At 36.4% G+C, this 18,046-nt stretch overlaps 2 protein-coding genes across 9 annotated transcripts in view; one reads left to right on the forward strand and one right to left on the reverse strand.

The window, feature by feature from the left end:
- The window catches only part of LOC127425139 (F-box/LRR-repeat protein 19-like), a 162,348-nt gene extending 161,412 nt beyond the window's left edge, over positions 1-936 (reverse strand). For 5 of the 8 annotated variants that reach the window (XR_007894559.1, XM_051670823.1, XM_051670821.1 and 2 more), the window contains exon 1: positions 296-936. The gene's annotated coding sequence lies outside the window, so the exon portion shown is untranslated. The remainder of the gene's footprint in view (positions 1-295) is intronic. The other 3 variants (XM_051670820.1, XM_051670819.1, XM_051670818.1) reach the window with 2 other exon arrangements.
- Positions 937-1,673: 737 nt separating this feature from the next.
- LOC127425151 (NEDD8-conjugating enzyme Ubc12-like) overlaps positions 1,674-18,046 on the forward strand; it is a 69,946-nt gene continuing 53,573 nt past the window's right edge. The window contains exon 1 of the mRNA XM_051670847.1: positions 1,674-1,969. Within this exon, the coding sequence (XP_051526807.1) occupies positions 1,855-1,969 (115 nt within the window). The 5' untranslated portion in view covers positions 1,674-1,854. The remainder of the gene's footprint in view (positions 1,970-18,046) is intronic.

Here is an 18,046-nt window from a genome sequence, read left to right on the forward strand (position 1 = left end):
TGCACAGATAACACTCTTTCCAAGAATCTGACCAGAAGGCTAACATTGGTTAGCAGGTCCATTCTGACCCAACATGCGCTACTAACCAAATAGATAATAGCACCGTGTGTTTGGATAAACTGATACACTGGGACCGAGTGTTAGCACACTGGGTGTAATTTCACCCATGATCAGGTTTTTATCTCACACACTTAAATCCGTTCAAATTCACGGAAATAAACAATCAAAACAATACAAGGCTAGCTAACAGATCACAGGCACATTACAGAGAACTAGTGGATATATTTTAACTCACCTAATCGTGTGGAGTCGCATACTCCTTGATCGAGCATTAGATTGATATTTTCCTATAATAGATGAACACAATAATATATATATATAGAGAGAGAGAGAGAGAGACAGAGATCGATTCCTTGTTCCTCAGCTCGTCTTTCCTGCTGTTATCAATCTCCTTTCACGTGCGTGACTCAGTTAAACACCATTCACCGATACTACACCATCCATTATCACATCAACATGTATAATCAATAAACAAAAACAATATTTCGAGATACGATGACTTTTGTCTGTGACACAATTTTCTGGTCATCTCCTCTGTCTCAATGTGCTTCAGAGGCTCTTCAAACATGAAGAAAAAATAATAATAATATCAGATCTTCAGTCCATTTATATTTATGTAAAAATATTTATGTCCATACTCTTCTGCGATTCAGATGGCCGTTATTCCAGTAGGTTGTAATTCCCCAATGATCGGTTGAAATGAAAGAGAAATCGGCCGAGATGGATAAACGTGGCTTTTGTTCGTCTTTCCTATTGTGTTACTGTTGATGTTTATAATGTAATATCATGTATAATGCTAAAATATTCCCTTAGCATTGATCATATCCTTCATGATCCTGAAGACACCACACACTCCATACTGCTCCTGAAAAATATATAAATAAATAAATATGGTAAAAAAAAAAAAATAAAAAAAAATAAAAAAAAATGGAGAGTAAAAAAAATACGAACGCTCCTCCTATTTTGTTCGTCACGGGTGAAATGCATCCCGGGAAATATAGTTCATTAATACAAAATACTGCAAAACCAAATTTCTGCTGTTATTCTGCAGTATATCACAATGCTTGAGATGAATGTTTGCGTAACAAACATATCAGAAATAAAAAATAATATATATATATATATATATATATATATATATATATATATATATATATATATATATATATATATATATATATGTGTGTGTGTGTGTGTGTGTGTGTGTGTGTGTTTAAATCATAACTTCAATTTGTACATATAAAATATCGAAACAAAAACAATTAAGGAAAGTGTAGGCTGACATGTATCATCTCTTACAATTTTTTTGAACAAATTATGCCATTTTGCTTGATAAACAGGTGAATAAAGACTAATGCAATCTGATATAGGAGGTAAAATAAGAGCAGAACAGTCAGAGCAGAAGCAGAATAGAAATTAGAGACGGAATAGATAAGTAATATTATTAGAAAAAAGATGGAATAGAGGCAAAATAGAGTCAGAATACAGTCGAAATAGATGCAGAAAAGAGTCAGAATAAAATTGGAATTGAGTAAGAATAGAGGCAGAACAGAATCAGAAAAGAGTCAGAATTGAATTGGAATAGACTCAAAACAGAGTCAGATGTCTCAGTGGCCCTGGCACTACAGTCACTGTGATGAGAGGCTAACATTAGCAGCTAACACACACCGGCTCCCTTTACAGCCGCTGTAAAACACATCACGCACTCCGCTCATTCGTCTGTACAAACTCACTTTATCGTAGGGTCTGTGTAGATTTTATTATATTTTTTTCTCGGCACTGAACTAGGTGAAGATGATCAAGCTTTTCTCGCTGAAACAGCAGAAGAAGGACGAGGAGTCTGCCGGAGGAACGCGAGCTGGAGTCGGCGGAAAAAAAGCGAGCGCGGCCCAACTGCGGATACAGAAGGGTACGAAAGTAAAACAACTCGCAAAACACAAACAACACCATAACATTCATTTATTACACACAGACACATTCAGGGTATCCCAAACAGTGTTTTCATTCTGTAAAGTTGAATTTGTATTATCATAAAAGCGACGCAGAACAGTGTGAAGTGAAGGAAGAAAGCTGAAGCAACATTAGCCACCGCGCTAATGTTTATATCACTATTTAGTCATTTTGACTGCTCATAGTTGAAATGTTTGAATTCTTCAGATCGATCACAGTTTTTTAAGTCGTGAATCTTAAGTCATGAGAGATTTCAAGGAGAATCACAAATATTCTGCTCTGGGAGGCTAATGTAAGCCTAGTTTTAATCACAGCCTGTATATTGAGGCCTACAAACAAACACACTATATTCAACTGTGAGTGTTGTTGATGTGTTTACTTTACGGGCTATTTAAGATGAATGACTTTATGTTATAATCTGTATATAGAAGTAATACAAATATTCGTTTGTAAGCGTATATTGATACTGAATCAGCCATAGTCCAGAGAGCATCACAATTTTAGCTGTGATGAAGTGCCAGGGTTATTGGTCCAGTTGTTTATTTTGGGCTGCTGTGAGTGTAAAGTGTGTGTAGTGTAACAGTGTGCGTTGTCATACATTTGTTTGAAAATAGTGGGATTATTGACAGTGATTGCTGGCAGATTTCACTGGGCACCTGTGACTGAATGTTTTAAAAAATTAAAGGATGGGGCATTATGAAAATTATATTTTAAATGAGGACTGCAATTGACAGTTATGATTAAGGGTGCTACTATCAGAAAAAACTTAAACCAGGGTACCCGGGGGTCCTTAAAAAGTCTTACAAAGATTTATGTTTATTTTTTCTTAAACATATAGCCAGTAAACATTGAATATGTAAACATTAGGTCATGTCTTGATTATAAATTCATAAGACTTCGAGTTTTAATATTATATTATATTGCACAAATGCAAAATATAATATAAGAAACATGTCCAGAGACATCCAAGTAGCCTCAGTGGATTTGTATTGACCTGCTAATTAATTATTGAATAACATTTTTCCACTGCAAGAGTGGTCTTAAAAGGTTAGTTCATCCAAAAAAGTTCACCCATCATTTACTCACCCAGATGCCATCCCAGATGTGCATAACTTTCATTCTGCTGCTAAACAAAGATTTTTAGAAGAATATCTCAGCTCTGTAGGTCCATACAACGAAAGTGAATGATTTCGAGCTTGAAATCATGATCATGCCTAGAGACTGCACTGGCAAGATGTACAGTGAAGAGGGAGTTGTATTTTGGTCTGTTCACACCCAAAACCGACTGGATTGCTTCAGAAGCAGTGATTAAAACACTGGAGTCTGATGGATTATGATTATGCTGATTGCTGACTTCATCTGCTTTTTGGTACTTCAAAGATCTGTTCACCATTCACTTGCATTGGGACTTACAGAGCTGAGATATTCTTCTAAAAATCTTTGTTTGTGTTCAGCGAAAGAAAGTCATACATATCTTGGATGGCATGAGGGTGAGTAAACGATGAGAGAATTTTCATTTTTGGGTGAACTATCCTTTTACATTTTTTAAAAAGTCTTTAAAAGTCTTACATACCCTGTCAAACATAACCTAAAATAGTTAACACAGCTTATGTATGTAGTAGTAACCTATATAGTGTTATAATGGAATATAATTAGTCAAGTAGAGTAATCTAACGTGACAAAAATGAAAATATTAGCTTATTCTAGACATTAGTTATATTCCAACTAGGGATGTGCAAAACTACTACTAATTTTCAAAGTCGACTAGTCATCTAGTCAGTTGTTTGAATGACAAGTTGACAAGTCGATGATAAAGACCCCGTGAAATAAGATTGCAAGTTTTGCTGCTTTTAGTCCATATCTATTAGCTGTAAGGTGATCTATTTGCTAGTGTACTTCTAAGCTTTGACAAAATTTGTTTTCAGAAGATATAAGCATTTAAATCTGCAGTATTTCTCTTCCAACTAAAAAGACTCAGGAACACCCATTACATCATGTATAGCCTTTTTCCACCAAAATGGCAATGGTTCTCGTGCCGAGCCTGTGCTCGGCTGGTTCACGGCCGGGGCAATCTAGAGCCTTTGGTAAACTGGCCACGCTTTTCCACTGGCTTGAGATCTGCATGAGAACCGAACGATGACGTAACGGGTCATGTGGCTACCTAAACTGCCCACAAACAAACATGGCGCATCACATTGTTTGTTTACATCTTTCACTCCTGTTTTTGAGGACATCTTTAAACATACAGAGAAATGCAGTCCAACATTATAACATTGCTCAACAAGGTTGTCAGAGATGACATTTACACTCAAGACTACAGGTGATGTAATTAAATGATTTTTGTATTAACTTTTTTATCTGGCTAAACTTGTTAAGTCTATTCACCTTACACGCAAGAGAAACTATCAGCCATCTTGAAAATTTTGTCTCTGAACTTCCATTCTAGCGGTTCTATATAGATATCTATGGTGTTGATGTCAAAGTGTAATTAGAGTTGTCAGAAGCTATCATGAGTATTTTAAAGTGTTCAGGGGATGTCATAACAACTGGAAGCAGATCGGGGAAATTTTAAAACAAGAGTACTTCGTTCATAAAAACACAAGATCCTACCTTCAAGCTGTGGGGACGTTCTGATTTGCCTCTGTGCTCATTAAACTCCAAGGGATAACACAAAGTCATTAAAAATATCTCGTACGACACCTCTGACCATCTTCTCATGTCATTCACCCATGGCATAATAGTTAAGGTAAGCAGATTTTTTGAGCATTAAACTGGGACATGGGAAGGGGTGCAACTATATTGATACACACACATACACATGTGAAAGTGTTTGTTTTATTTTAGATTCTGTTTACAACCATTTTAATCACATATATGCCTCTTAAAAAATGTAGGGTGACAAATTAATTTTAAAAAGTACAATTGTAATTTTCTTTAATGTTGAACTTGCATGTGAAATAATACGAGCTGTCACTGTTGGAAATTTCATATCAACTACTACACATTTTAACACATTATTAACAAGTTGAAACCTAAAAATTAAGGAGAATTACACGTATAACAATTAAACACTTGTATTATGGAAAAAGTGCAGTGTGTCATAGCTGTCTGAATGTGATTTGCCAGGTCCAATTTATCTCCATGGGTGTCAGAAAACATGAACATTTAGAGTGACAGAAAAACACGTCACAAGCATTTTCACGTTGTAAAGGGGTGCTGTAGACTCACACCATCAACTTTTGGTGAAAAATTCTTTCTGTGCTCCCACACATAATCAATTTTGATCGACAATTCTTAGTAGCTTCAATACAAACAGGAAGTTAGATGACAAAATTCAGAAGAGTGGAGCGGGGCTGAATAAGGTGAATAAACTGGAATAGAGGAATCATAATTAACCTAGGTGTAGAAGCTGGTTATATTTTGGATAGTTGAGAATCTCCATAGCAGCGATCTTCATAACAGAATAGCTGGCCAAAAATAACTTAAAACAATGTACAAAATCAGTTGAGAACAGTTTAATAGAAGCTAAAAACATTGGCAAATTTAATAACTTACCTAGATCAGCTACAAAAGATACCGGCAATTCGGTGTTTATCTCAAGCTTGTCTGACTGAATTCAGTGCCCCCGTTAAAGCTGGCTGGTCAGTATCTGAGCACACCGTTGCTCTATCCACTGTCTTTCTTTTGGTCATTGTGCTCTCTTTTAAGGTTTTTCTTTCAGTTTGTTAATGATGTGGTCAGTCGTCCGACTAAAACTGCCATGCATAATTTCTTGCCGTATCTCTCATTGTAGACTTTTTTCCACTTTGCGATCTCTCTAGTTTATTATGGATCTCTGTAAAATTCATATTGCATGTAGAGTGCTCGTTTTGTCCACTATTCTTGAATGTTTTTATTGTCTGACATTTTTGTAGTTTATTTTTTATTTTTATTGTTGATATAGAGTAAAGAAGTACTCCTTGTTGCAGACGGTAGCTATCCAAACTGTTTTTGTTCGGGAAAACTTTACCTGGTGATGACACATTATCCCGCCCTCCTCCCCCTGACGTAATCGGTTCTTGTGCGGAGACCAGCAAGCTTTTGGGGCTAGTGCGGAACCAGGTTTTCCGCCCCGGAACTGTCTTTTTTTGTAGTGAAAATGCGTGTAACAGTTCGAGAAAATAATTATTTGACCTGGAAAATTTTCATCAGCTGAAAATAATTATTTGACCTGGAAAATATTATAGTATGATAAAACTGTTTGACTGTTGCAAACAAGGTTTTTGTTACATGTTCAACAACATGGTAACGATTGGGACTCGGGATAGGTGACAAATACACATTTGTATCACTTTGTCACTGCTGGCAGCTGCGCATTGTGAATTGTAAATGAATTCATGAATTGTGACATTAAGGCCTGTCACGTACATTCTCTGCTCATCTGCAGACCCCACACATTAAAAAAAAGCTACATAAGTACAGTAACAAAATATTTTTACTTATTTTACACTAGGGCTGCATAATTAATCGAAATAAAATTGAAATCGTGATATGACCTTGTGCGATTACATCGCAAAGGGCTGCGATTGAATTAAATAGTCTGCTCGCTTCAAAGTTTATTTGCCCTGCTCTGTCCAGTCTATATTAAGTTAGATCATTAGTGTTTACAGAGCGGTTCTGTGCGCCACAACTCCACCTCATGCTTAGAGTAACGGAAGTACTCAGAGTTCGGTTCCGTTTGCTTGTGCGCTTATCGCTTTATTTACACTAAACCAGCGTGTCCTGCATGAAGTGGTTTTTATTATCATCTGCGGTAGCAGCATCTCAGTCTAAGCCAGGCACAGGTATCATAACAATAATGCAAATTACAAGATGGGGTATAATTCAAACATCTTTATTAAATGATCTCTGAGCAAACATCATTAACAATAGCACCTGTAGAGTCCAGAAGCATGCGCTCTTCCTCCATTCTCCTGTCATTTACCTCACGAGAGAGTGTCATCCTTATTACACTCCCAGTGGCAACAAGTGAAAGCGGAACTAATATTACCAACATCCAACAAAATGAAAAGGAAGGAACGTGCATATAATAAATCTATATCAAATATTTAGATACTATAATATAATGCATTGTTAAATGAAATATAATAAAATAATGAATAAAAATAATGAAATGAAATGATGACAAACTAACCAAAATTTTCACTTTAATTTTATTTACAAACATGGGTTATCAGTTCAACTAAAGTTTGACATTAAGCCTTGTTCTTTAGTACTATCTTATATGCAGTAGGGAATAGTTTGTATAAGCTTACTTGTTTTTTAAGGCCAGAGTAAAGAGTAAAATGGAATGTTTTTATTTAATTATTCAACCAACCAACAGTATTTTTGACAGCAAAAACTAGGCAAAAACTATGGTATTATGAAAAGGAAATTCATTTAACAGTGACATTGAGCAGAAAGCTTACATATAACTAGTTTTGAAAGAGCTGCTGATAAAAAGTTAAATGATCAGCATCGGATGATTAGATGAAAAGAAAACTGGAGATCGTTATCGGATGTTATAATCCTGATTGCAGCATATTCAAGTTGACTTGGTTAAAAAAATTAATGATGATGATTAGTGGGCCAAGACCCTATCACAAATGTAACAAAACAGGTACATGGTGGAGGGGTACAATTTGAATATGAAGAAGACAGTGTTTTTTCTTTGTTTGACTGTTTTGCTTGACATGAGTGCCGTATACTGGTAATGCATCGATGTTTGATTATTTATGCTGACATCACCAGGGAATATATAGCACACAGAGCCACACAATCCCTTCCATCTTTAAACAGGCACTCAGTGCTAGTTCGGACAGACATGAAACAAGAAATAAAGCGCTTGGGGTGTTCATTTCCAAAGTTATGTTGCCCTTACTCTGTTGATGGAGATGATTTCCACGTATAATTAAAACACTCGTGTTGCGTTACGACATCCCTTCTAGCATCCATTTTAACAGCAAGGTTATTCCTTCTATAGTGATGTACAACTTCTGAATGTTTAATGTATGTTGAGTTGAGGATGCAGCGCACTTTATGTTGATGCATGCAGCATAAATGCAGGTATTAAGTTAAACGTTGAGTGAGTAATTAGAGAAAAATATATTTTTTAGTTAAGGACACTAATGAAAATTAAACATGGTTTTATTCAGTAATACTGTAATAGCCATATAGTAACCATGGTTTTACTATAGAAATATTGTAGTAGCCATGACTGAAGTAACAATGACTGGTGTCACTATTGTTTTCTTGGCAGAAATCATAGTTTTGATACAATGAACCATTGTTTTACAACAGTAATACTGTAGATTCCATATAGTAACCATGATTTTACTGTAGTATTGTAACCATGACAGTAACCATGTTAACTTTGTGGTTACTGTGATTTTACTACAAGTGTTTGTGTGTGTGTGTGTGTGTGTGTGTGTGTATGTATTAATATATATATATATATATATATATATATATATATATATATATATATTATTTATTTATTTTATTTTATTTTTTGTGGGTGAAAAAAAAAGTCTCAGTTTGGACCCAAGAGGACTCTACATTACATTATAGTGTAATAACCCCAATAGCCTTTTGGCAGTTGAACATGTTTTTTTTTGTCTATCATAATCGCAGTTCAAATCGCAATTGCAATATTTTTCAAATTAATTGCAATATGACTTTACATCACTGCCTATCATTAAATTTGTGTGTGTGTATGAGTGTGTGTTGCACATTTGTATCTTTCACTCCACATTGCCAAATGAACAGGTGTAATGACTGATTTAAGTTTCATAAACCTTTAAATACTGTACATAAAGCAGGTCTAGATTCTTTATCTACATTCAAACGTGACTGAAACTAATAATGTCTCTGCTTGTGGTCCAGAAAGTGAGTGAGATGGTAATTCAGTTACCGCTATGACTGAATTCAGTAAATGATTCATCACACTGATTCAAACTGATAACAAGTGAGTCGGTGAGTTGTTTGGAGCGATTCATTCATAGAACCATCTCATTGGAGTCATTCGTTTGTGAATCTGACTATGCTACACTGTATGTTTGCTTTTGAGTGCAGCCAGCTAACACAATAGAAAGACGTGTTCTTCTTTTTGGTGTTATGTACATTCAGACTGCAAGCTCAAAACTCAAGCTGTGGCACTGGACTGGAGATTGAATAGCAGCAGAACACCATTGCTAAACAGCGGTGCTGGAAACACTGTTTGAGACATTAAAGAGGTCATGACACACTTCTTTAATTTTCTTATAATGTTTAGAGCTGTCAGGATTAACGCGTTAACACATTCGATTAATTTAAAATGATTAACGTGTTAAATGTTCTTAATTGTGATTAACGCATTAACCATTAATACAACATAAACACATGTTGGGAAGGCCGGAACCTTTGTAATGTGTCTGCTCGGAGTCATTACAGTGACGCACACTTCACAACGCACACACACCAGAGCCCTTCTACTAAGGCGTCATAGATATTTTATGGGCGGTACTATCGTAGCACGCTAGACAAATTGACCGTTACGCTCTCTCCTATTATAGAACATAGCCTCAGTCTGCTGGCAGATTAATATTGTGGAGGATGGGAGTTTAAGAGATTTAATGCCCATTGCAATGAATATGCAACCAATGGGGAAACTATTTCTTTCAATTAGTCGACCTCCCACTTAGACTTTTGGAAACGTTTAATGTTACTTGAATTGGTGATATTTTTGTGCATTACTGTCTTTATACTGTAGAAAGCTTTTCTTGGAAAATGTTAATAAAGCATTATATTGTTACATATTGTTTTCTTTTCTAAGATGGAAATAAATGCTTTTTGACAAATTTCAGCACTTTCAACCGGGTACGGCACAAGACCCATCTTCTTGGTGGTAGCTTGTGAAAGGAACAGTGGCATGCTCCTTCCCTCCGTAGTGCTAGGGTCTTCTTCTTGGGCAAGAGAGAACAATGCTTGAGCCCCCCTTACGAGGGTTACAATTTTCTTGATTATACCTTTTGCACACGCCTTATCCATCTAGATGTGCTAATACCATCCTTCATCTCTCTGTAAGGATCCAGAGTAAACTAGATCCTCAGTATCCCAATGCTGTTCTTAAGGAGCAATAAAAGGGGCGACTTGTTTGCCGTAAGCTGCGACCCATGTCGGTGGAGGAAGAGATCCTGGTGCTTGAGAAATATGGTTTGCTGCGGCTGCCACTGTTTCAACACTGTACTTTGGCTCATACTTCACCTAGACGGGAGGTTGGAATGGCTCACTCCAATCAATCGGCTGGTCAAGACATGCTCTGAGAGTTCTGTGATAGCTCAACAACTGCTAAATTTCCAGAATCCCCAGTAAGCATTGGCTAAGGTTCAATCAAGTGGATAGAGCAGTTTACAATCTGCTCTACCTGCTCGAGTATATCATTCTTATAGCCCTGAGTTATAATCTGCTGGAATTCCGCGGTGTTGTGCATCCCTGTTTTTTGGGCTCCAAGGTGGGTGGGGAATAAGGATGATGAAACAGAAAACCTAAAATATGGCTTCAAAACACACTTCCAAAAAGTGGTTTCTAGACTTGGTTACAGACTGCATTTCAGAGAGTAAATGTTTACTCATGCCAAATAGTGAAGAGTGGACAAGGTTTATAATCCTCGAAGCAGTATCACCAGATTTGCCCATCAATAAACTTTCTCCATTTGCTATACACAAGGGTATTACAGGATTAGCAGGAACAGTGAAAGAAGTGAAAAAGTTACGATCTGGACAAATTCTAGTAGAATGCTGTAAAAAGGCAAATGCAGAGAATTTACTACGATCCACACTACTCGCTGGAGTTCAAATAAAGACATCACCTCATCCAACATTAAACTACAGCAAAGGAGTGATCAGCACTAAAGAATTGGATGATGTAGATGAAGATGAAATTACCTGCGTGCTCAAACCCCAAGGAGTAGTAAATGTGAAAAGGATAATAATCAAAAGAGAGGATCGAGTTATCATAACTGGTACATACATCCTCACTTTTAATAAACCTCTTTTAATAAACCAAATCGGATATCTGAGTATCACAGTGGATTTATTCATGCCCAACCCAGTGCAATGTTTTAAATGTCAAAAATATGGACATGGGTCAAATAGTTGCAGAAATAAAAGCATCTGTTGCAAGTGTGGCGAAGAAGACCACAACATGGAGAGCTGCCAAAAACTACCCAAATGCTGTAATTGTACAGGAGACCATTCGGCTGCATCAAAAGAATGAGTTAAAAAAGTTAACTGGTATCATTTTCAAACGCTTTGCTATGAAATGTTTAATGAAGCCTCTGAAGATGATCCAGATGTTATTAAACACTTCACCAGCACACTCATCTCCATAGCAAATGATACCATTCCAAAAACATCAAACACAAAATGCAAACGGATGCCATGGTTTAATGATAAATGCATGACAGCTATAAAAAAACAGGAGAAAGCTGAAAGATTATTCTTCAGAAGGCCAACAAATGAAAATCTTGTTAAGGTTAAAATAAGTAGGGCACAAACTCGAAGAATAATAAATGCTGAAGGGAAAAGTTGGAGACAATTTGTATCTGATCTGACATCAAGTACCTCAAAAAAAGGTCTGGAATTTGATTAGAAGGATGAAGGGCAGGAATGGAGCTCAAATTCAGCACATCAAATATCAAGACTCTATTCTAACTTCAAAACAAGAGATTGCAAATACCCTAGCAGAATTTTTTTTCCATTTTCCATTGAAAATTGCCTTAATGCCTTCCAAGTTTTCCTAGCACAGGACGAAAAGAAAGGTATCAATTTTTCATCTAATAATAAGGAACCCTTTAATCAACTGTTCACAATGGAAGAATTGACGCAAGCTATAAACAGCACATGATACGGCAGTTGGACCAGATGATATTCACTATCAGTTTAATTGCCTCACATTATCCTGTCTCTACTGTTAAAACTTTTTAAATCTATTTAGATATCAGGGAATATTCCACTCTCTTGCAAAGAAGCGATAATCATTCCCATCCCAAACGCTGGTAAAGATCATAATGACCCTAACAACTACCGCCCAATAGCCCTGACAAGTTGCTTATGCAAAACCATGGAGAGAATGGTTAATGAACATCTAGTATGGAACCTGGAATTGCAACATCTCATAAGTAAAGTTCAGTGTGGTTTCAGAAAAGGAAGAAGCACTGTAGATCACCTCATCAGCCGTGAAAGCCACGTACGAGATGCTTTCATCAGAAAAGAACATGCAGTGGCTGTCTTTTTTGACTTGGAGAAAGCTTATGACACCACTTGGAAGTTCGGTATCCGACCTTTTGGATTAAGGATCAAACCTCATTTACAAAATCTCAAAGTAGATCTGAGCATACTGGAACGGATACACTTCTGTAAAATCCCCCCGTGGAACTTTTAAAAAACCAAAAATAATCTTAGACCTAACAAGAAACAAAAAATCTGAAACCCACGCAAATGACTTTCAACAACAACAACTGTACTTTAGAGAAATATTTCCATCACATACCCCTATATATACAGATGGATAAAAATCTGAGGACCATGTATCATTTGCATTTGTGATCAACCACCAGAATTAAAGGAATATCCATCCCCAATCACAGCTAAATTTTTACAGCAGTGGCAAACGCTATCATCTTAGCACTGGCCTTCATAAAGACTATGCAACAGAGAAACTTTCTGATAATTACAGATTCAAAATCATGTCTTGAAGCAATGTCATCTCTAAAAAATGATCACCCATTTCTTGTAAAGATTCTATGCAAACTGCTGGATCTGGAGGCCCAAAATTTTAATATCTGCTTCTGCTGGGTACCTGGACACTGTGGAATCCCAGGAAATGAGGAAGCAGACACTGCTGCAAAAGAGGCATTATCAGCGGATCTCAAAAAGTGTCCAATACCTCCCACTGACCTAAAACCCGTAATAAATTTGTATATTAACAACAAATGGCAAACTGAGTGGGATCAATGCACCATGAACAAACTCCATGAAATCAGCCCTATGGTTGGCAAAAGAAGCTTCTCTCTGTTTGCAAATCGCTGGGACCAGGTCGTCTACACCCGCTGTCAAATAGGTCACTCCAGGATGACCCAAGTTTTTAATATTAGGAGAAGATTCACCAACATGTACCTTCTGCCAGAATCCATTATCCTTGAAACATGATTTATTACACTCTACTGATCTTAAACCCATGAGAAATCTTTATTATTCAGTAAACACTCTGGAAGAAATTTTTAACAAAGTCAAACCTAACGCAATTTTATTGTTTTTAGGAAAAATAGATTTTAAAAACCTTATATAGAGTTCCTTACACATTTCCCGCCATGGAAATAGCCATAGAAGCTGACATGGTATTAAAAACAAACAAACAGCACTTTCAAAATATGTGATTAATCGCGATTAACAAAACAAAAAAATGCAATTAATTACAATTAATAAATGTATTTGATTGACAGCACTAATAATTTTTATTTTCCTTGAGGTCCACTTATAATGTTAGTAAACATTTTTGCACCAAAGCAGTCATAATTTAGTAATATATGATAATTTTCCACACTGACCCTGGCCCTCTGTCTGAAAAGCTTGTTTTAGGCCTAAGCGTCTCAATGTTAAATGCTCATTTTAAAATTCAACTTAAATGATTGGCTAACATTGTGCAGCCCCTTAAATACAGCCATATCTATTTGTTATTTAATCGGAAGAGAATCAACCAGCTCCACAACAATAAAAAACTAAATTTCAGGGTTTAGTACCGTGGCCGTGAAGTGCAAAACAAAACAACGAATCTGAAAACACAACGGCAATTTTTTTTTTTTTTTCTGCAGAAAAAGCATGGTGTCTGGAAAGTGCATGTGGATTGTGCATTTGGAAGAGAAGCTTATTGCTCTTTGGAATCAACAAGTATGTTTGTGTGACATATCTAATATGTCATGTCATGACAGACCATTAAAAAAATGTCTGCTTGCCAGTTCTTTGCACAGCGTGACAAATGTGTAAAACCTTTTACATTTAGTACTTGGGTCTTATATTATGTTACATAACGTAAACAAGCTTTATATTTGCTTTAGATATATAAGCTTTAGATTATATACAAGTCAGAAGCTTACATACACCTTAGCCAAATACATTTAAACTCAGTTTTTCACAATTCCTGACATTTAATCGTAGAAAACATTCCCTGTCTTAGGTCAGAATCACTACTTTATTTTAAGAATGTGAAATGTCAGAATTATTTATTTTAGCTTTTATTTCTGTCATCACGTTCCCAGTGGGTCAGAAGTTTACATACACTTTGTTAGTATTTGGTAGCATTGCCTTTAAATTGTTTAACTTGGGTCAAACATTTTGGGTAGCCTTCCACAAGCTTCTCACAATAAGTTGCTGGAATTTTGGTCCATTCCTCCAGACAGAACTGGTGTAACTGAGTCAGGTTTGTAGGCCTCCTTGCTCGCACACGCTTTTTCAGTTTTGCCCACAAATCTTCTATCGGATTGAGGTCAGGGCTTTGTGATGGCCACTCCAATCACAAAGGAGTCCCTCCTGCAGCAAAGCACCCCGTCAACATGATGCTGCCACCTCCATGCTTCACATTTGGGATGGTGTTCTTCGGCTTGCAAGCCTCACCCTTTTTCCTTCAAACATAACATTGGTCATTACGGCCAAACAGTTCAAGTTTTGTTTTATTAGACCAGAGAACATTTCTCCAAAAAGTAAGATCTTTGTTCCCATGTGCACTTGCAAACTGTAGTCTGGCTTTTTTATGGCGGTTTTGGAGCAGTGGCTTCTTCCTTGCTGAGCAGCCTTTCAGGTTATGTCGATATAGGACTCGTTTTACTGTGGATATAGATACTTGTCTACCTGTTTCCTCCAGCATATTCACAAGGTCCTTTGCTGTTGTTCTGGCATTGATTTGCACTTTTTGCACCAAACTACATTCATCTCTAGGAGTCAGAATGTGTCTCCTTCCTGAGCAGTATGATGGCTGCGTGGTCCCATGGTGTTTATACTTGCGTACTATTGTTTGTACAGATGAACGTGGTACCTTCAGGCCTTTGAACATTTCTCCCAAGTATGAACCAGACTTGTGGAGGTCCACAGTTTCTTTTCTGAGATCTTGGCTGATTTCTTTTGATTTTCCCATGATGTCAAGCAAAGAGGCACTAAGTTTGAAGGTAGGCCTTAAAATACACCACAGATACACCTCCAACTGACTCCAAGTAGCCAATTAGCCTTTCAGAAGCTAATTGCCTAAAGGCTTGACATCATTTTCTGGAATTTTCCAAGCTGCTTAAAGGCACAGTTAACTTAGTGTATGTAAACCTCTGACCCATTGGAACTGTGATATAGTCAAATAAAAGTGAAACATTCTGTCTGTATACAACTGCTGGAAAAATTACTTGTGTCATGCACAAAGTAGATGTCCTAAACGACTTGCCAAAACTATAGTTTGCTAATATGAAATCGGAGGGGTGGTTAAAAAATGAGTTTTAATGAATTCAGCCTAAGTGTATGTAAATTTCTGACTTCAGCTGTACATATATTGTTGTCTTTATATAACATTATGTATAAATATGCATACCTTACAAGTTTGTACTTTTGTTTTATTTTAGTTCATGGTACTTTTATATACTTTTGAATAGTTCACTTTCTACCAAATTAAATGACAAACTTTTGTTGCCCAGCTCTTTGCACAATGTGACAATAATGTGTGAATTAAAAAATGCTATTTATTTTTGCTATGCGTTCTCAATAGAACATGTCTTTAATAAACAACCTAACATAGCAGATGCTGCAACCTCTTGGAGTAATATTCAAAAGCTTCAGGTTGATTGTCTTGAAAATGGGGCCTGACAGTGAAGCGTTGAGAAATGTCAAAGGCAGTCGTTAAGTGGGACACCTTCCCTCCGTTTTTTACCAGTGAAGCTGGCATCACACTAGCAGACTCAGAACAACTCAATTTGGGTGGGGGATGTCACACTTACTGACTGTTGTTGCTGATCTTTCCCTCCTAGTCGGCGAGCCTGTCACACTTACCGGTTAATAAACGGAGGGAAGGAGTCACACTTAATGACTGCCTTAACTTTTCTCAACACTAGCTGCTACATAAGCCCTGCTGTCATGGAAACTGGAAATGAGGCTCTGTAGCCGCTAGATAGCTATCTGTCTAATATTATGTTATTGTGTACCGAACAAGACAGCCCTGACAATGCAATTCAGCTATCGACTGAAAACAACAACAACTGCGACATAAACACCATTGCTGTTTATTTATGTACTGTTTAGTTAAACATTTTTTTCATATATCATAATGCATTCACTGGCAAGAAAGTGTTTCTTCTTCTTGTGATGTTTATTGGCGGTTGGCAATCTAGCTCATGGTGCATTACTGCCACCTACTGAGCTGTAATGTGGAGCATCACAAGAAAGTCTTCAAGTGGAGACACATCAGCTGAAGATGATGAAATTGGCAAGGCCACACACACCTTATGTAGGATTAAATCCTAAACTGAGCATACTTTAAAGGTAGCTTACCCTCTAGGGTTCACTTGTAAACAAACAAGTTATGTTTTTATATATTGTTGGGGTCTAACAAAAATGTGGAATGCATTTCCTCCCCCATTAATGGTGTGAATTGTATATCGTCGATATCGGAACAAAATGAAAAAAATATTGTTATAAAATTATTCCAGTGTTGTGAATTTTATGTTAAAATGTGTAGATTAAAAAAAGATATAATGTGGTTATATAAAATAAAATAGATATTTTCACAAACTATGTAAACTGTTCAGTGCAGAAGTTTGCATGCCCCTTTAGTTTTATACGTTTTCACACCCCTTTCAGAATGTATTCAAATATAAGAGACAAAAGATCATATTTTTATTTAGTACTGACCTACAGAAGCTACATAACCCAAAATTTACTCTCATTTACACAAATCGTCCTTTCAAAAATTGGCATCCCCTTGGTTCTTGTTTCTTGTGTTGCCTTCTTGAGCATCAATTAATTTTTGCACATTATAATAGTTGTTTATGAGTCCCTCAATTGTCCTAAGTGTCAAAAGATGGATGTCAACATCATTTCTTTGCACGTTATAATTTGAAATCGCAACTGCGATTGTAAGCAAAACTGTCCCACTGTACAGCCCTGGCTAACTACCAAGTTCAATTGCCTAGTCTGCATATAGCTAGCACCAGCCCTGAGTATCACAGAAAAAGGAGTAATTAAGAGCTAGGGATGCACCGATATGAAAATGTTTGGCTGATACAGATTTTAACAAAAAACTCTTGGCCGATACTGATATTTAATTGTTTTAGAAATGCACAAAGAGGTACAAAAGCTTTATATTGTTCTAAAAATAAATAATTTCCATTAAACATGTTTTGGATCTGTTTAAAACATGACAGGACAAAATTTTAAAGAGAGCCACAATGAGCGATAAATAGAAGATAAAAAGATGAAAAATAATATTGAAAAATAACTAAATATCAAAGCATGACTGATGTGGAAAAAAAAATATTATTTTGTACTTCTAAAACATTTTTGCTGTTCAAAACAACAGAACTCGCATTTTACATGTACTGTATATGATACTGTATTGTATATGATACTGTATATGAACATCACAAATTCATATAATGCATATGTTTGGTAATTCCACGGAAATGTCAAACATCATGGAAAAATAAAAATTTACCAAAGGAACAAAACACCCTTTAAGTTCTGTTGTGGTATAATATAAAAAAGATAATGCCATGGACGCAGCTTGATTACACAATGCTGACTGAATCGCTGAATGCAGTCTGTTTTTAAACTGTCAAGGTTTAGTGAGAACATCAGTCTTAAATCCAATCAATCATGCAGCCTTAATGGATACCATACTGTGACAGGTATCTTGCTCTCTTTTTATTGAGGAAGCGGGAGCCGGGTAAACAATCCACGCAGTCTTTTATTGACAGCAATTTTCAGTGTAACACAAAGTATTGGCTTTTCAG

The sequence above is a fragment of the Myxocyprinus asiaticus genome, chromosome 34 (assembly GCF_019703515.2).
Source record: "Myxocyprinus asiaticus isolate MX2 ecotype Aquarium Trade chromosome 34, UBuf_Myxa_2, whole genome shotgun sequence".
Taxonomy (NCBI): domain Eukaryota; kingdom Metazoa; phylum Chordata; class Actinopteri; order Cypriniformes; family Catostomidae; genus Myxocyprinus; species Myxocyprinus asiaticus.